The sequence below is a fragment of the Nothoprocta perdicaria genome, unplaced genomic scaffold (assembly GCF_003342845.1).
Source record: "Nothoprocta perdicaria isolate Ctin4 unplaced genomic scaffold, notPer1 scaffold_761, whole genome shotgun sequence".
In the NCBI taxonomy this organism is placed as follows: domain Eukaryota; kingdom Metazoa; phylum Chordata; class Aves; order Tinamiformes; family Tinamidae; genus Nothoprocta; species Nothoprocta perdicaria.
The window spans coordinates 1,974-4,490 of record NW_020456045.1 but is presented as its reverse complement, the minus strand read 5'-3'; the positions used below and the strand labels follow the sequence as shown (position 1 = coordinate 4,490).

General features: G+C 64.2%; 1 protein-coding gene across 1 annotated transcript in view; it reads right to left on the bottom strand.

The window, feature by feature from the left end:
* The window catches only part of LOC112957819 (transcription intermediary factor 1-beta-like), a 10,631-nt gene extending 10,346 nt beyond the window's left edge, over positions 1-285 (bottom strand). Inside the window, exon 1 of the mRNA XM_026051563.1 lies at positions 90-285. Within this exon, the coding sequence (XP_025907348.1) occupies positions 90-285 (196 nt within the window). The remainder of the gene's footprint in view (positions 1-89) is intronic.
* Positions 286-2,517: the final 2,232 nt, after the last annotated feature.

The following is a 2,517-nucleotide window of genomic DNA, read 5'->3' as shown; positions in this document are numbered from 1 at the left end:
GAAGGATCCAGTCCCCAGCCCTCTCACTATAGAGGGATCTAGCCCCCGGACCCCTCCATATAGAAGGCCCAGCCCCGCCCCGGCCTCACCTGGCCCGTCCTTGGCCACGGCGGGCGGCGCCTCGGCCCGCAGGCAGGGCCGGCACACGGAGTGCAGGCAGGGCAGCAGCCGCGGCTCCCGCTCGGCCCGCAGCCGCTCCCGGCACACGCCGCAGCGCTCCAGCAGGTCCAGGGAGTCGAGGCGCCCCTCGCCGGGGCCGCCCGGCTCGGACACCGGCCCTGACATGGCGCCCCCCCGGCCCCGGCTCCCACCTCCGTCAGCCCCCTCAGCTCCGGAGCGACTGCGGGACGGCTGCGCGCGCAGCACCCTGGAGACGGGTGCCCGCCAATCAGCGCCCGCGGAGGGCCCAGGGGGCGGGGACAGGGGGTGAGTGACGGCGGGATGCAGCAATAGGAAGCGGCTATTCGTGGGGAGGGTGGGAATACGGAGAGAGGGCAGGGATGGAACGCCCGTACSTGAGAGCGGGTAGGCGGGGTTAAAGGGAGACGGGCCAATCATCTCGCTGATTGGCGATCTGACATCCAATAGGCGCCTGGAAATTGTRGATTGACAGAGGGCGGAAGCCAATCCTCTTCCTCTAAGCACCTCCTCCGAGTAGGCACCGACGGGGAAGGCTTTCCCAAAGCCCGGATAGCGGGCATGCTCTGGACCAATCACCGACCGAGTTACCACAGAGGGAGGCGGTGCTTTAAAGATGAACGTGGCCCTCAACCAATTGACATCCGCTGTGCCGGGGATGAGCGCGGAGATGCTCTGATTGACAGCGTGCTGGGCCAATCGTCTTCAGAAATGCCTCAAGGAGGCCCTCCCTCTCTCCCCAATGCGGAGTCGCTCCGTTTCGCCCCTAGCGGCCGGGCTGGGGTAATGGCGGGGTTGGGTCCAGGGCTGCTGGAGACCGGGGGAGGCAAAAAGGGGTCACAATAGCAGGGCTCTCACCGGGGGAGCCTGGATGTGGGTTTGGCCAGTGATCCGTGTGGGATGTGGGGCTGGGGCTGGCTCTGATCTGGGATTTGGGCCTGGAAAGGGATCCACACCTGGAGCCTAGTTATGGATACAGAGCTGAGCGTTGGCCCAGGCGTGGGCCTGGGTCTGGGCCTCATTCAGGGCTTTGTCCTGGACCTGGATGTGGCTTTAGACCCAACTCGGAGCTTGGCCTTGGGCTGGGGTGGGAGTCCAGGTGCCCTGCGTCATCCCCAAACGAGCGCCCTCTCCCTTGGACACCCGCTTGGGCACCAAGGAGCCCCAGGACGCGGTTGGGACAAGCCCCGCGCAGCTCCCGGCTGCCCATTCCTGCCCCAGCAACCCCGAGAGGCAGCTAGACCGGGGCAAACAGGCTCCCTCTGGCTTTATTCCCTACCGCGACCCCCACCAGCTCCTTCTGCCCGCCTAATCCTGCCCCGCATTTGCTTCTCCAGCACCTCCTTTCACCCACAGAGAAGAAATGGGGGTTTCGAAGGGAGTTTGGAGTCCTCAAAGCTGCTCCTTGCCGCTCTCAGCGGCATTTGCAGCTCCCAAGGGCTGAGCAAAGGGCCAAGCGCAGATCCAAGGCCTGTCCCAAGGAGGAGAGCGAAGGCTGAGCCGTCGTTTGCAGAGACAGAAGGGAGACAAAAAGCCCGGACTAAAGATAAGAACACTGAAAATCCACATGGAAAATTCACATTAAAAAAAAAAAAAAAAAGAATAAACACAAAACCCACCAAAACCCGGCTCAGGAAAGGACTATTTTGGGAAAGAGCCAAAAAAGCTCAGGAAAGCACCATCTGCCGCAACGTAGGAACTTGGCTCCGAGGAGATGCAGTGGGGCAGAGCCCCCTCCGCCACGGCGCCGGCTCGGCCTGGAAAACCACGGAGGCGGCTCCGTCTTAGAGAAGTCCATTGCCTCCCGGTGTCCTGGGCAGCTCCGACCTGCTCGTCCTTGGGACAAGAAGCGACGTCTGGGCCGATGCCTGAGGTTGTCTCCCTGCGGCAGGGCTGGAGAAGGAGCCGGAGGCCTTCGGAGAGGCTGGATGCCATCAGCCCTGGTAGGGGCTGCTAAATTTGGGCGYCGCGACACCATCAGCGTCTGCTAAATGAGGAGTTTGGGCGCCGCGACAGGAGAAAAGAGCGGGAGGCTCCAAGTTTCGCCTCGATCCCATTGCTCTTGCGAGACGGAGTCTTTATGGAAGGAAAATGGGGGGTTTTCTTCAACGCCGGAGCCCAGGGATGAGTCCGGTGCCTTCCTGCAGCAGCCGGAGTGGGGAAAAACGGCGCGAGCCGCCTCGGATGGAGGCAACAGTCCCTGGAGCCGCGTCGGGAAAGGCTCCCGCGGCTACGCGCGGTGCGTGCGCTGGTGCCGCCGGAGGTGCGCGGCGGCGGCGAAGGCCTTGCCGCAGCCGGGGCACTTGTGTGGCCGCTCGCCCGTGTGCGTGGCGCGGTGTCGGGCCACGTGGGCGGCGCGCGCGAAGCGCTTGCCGCAGT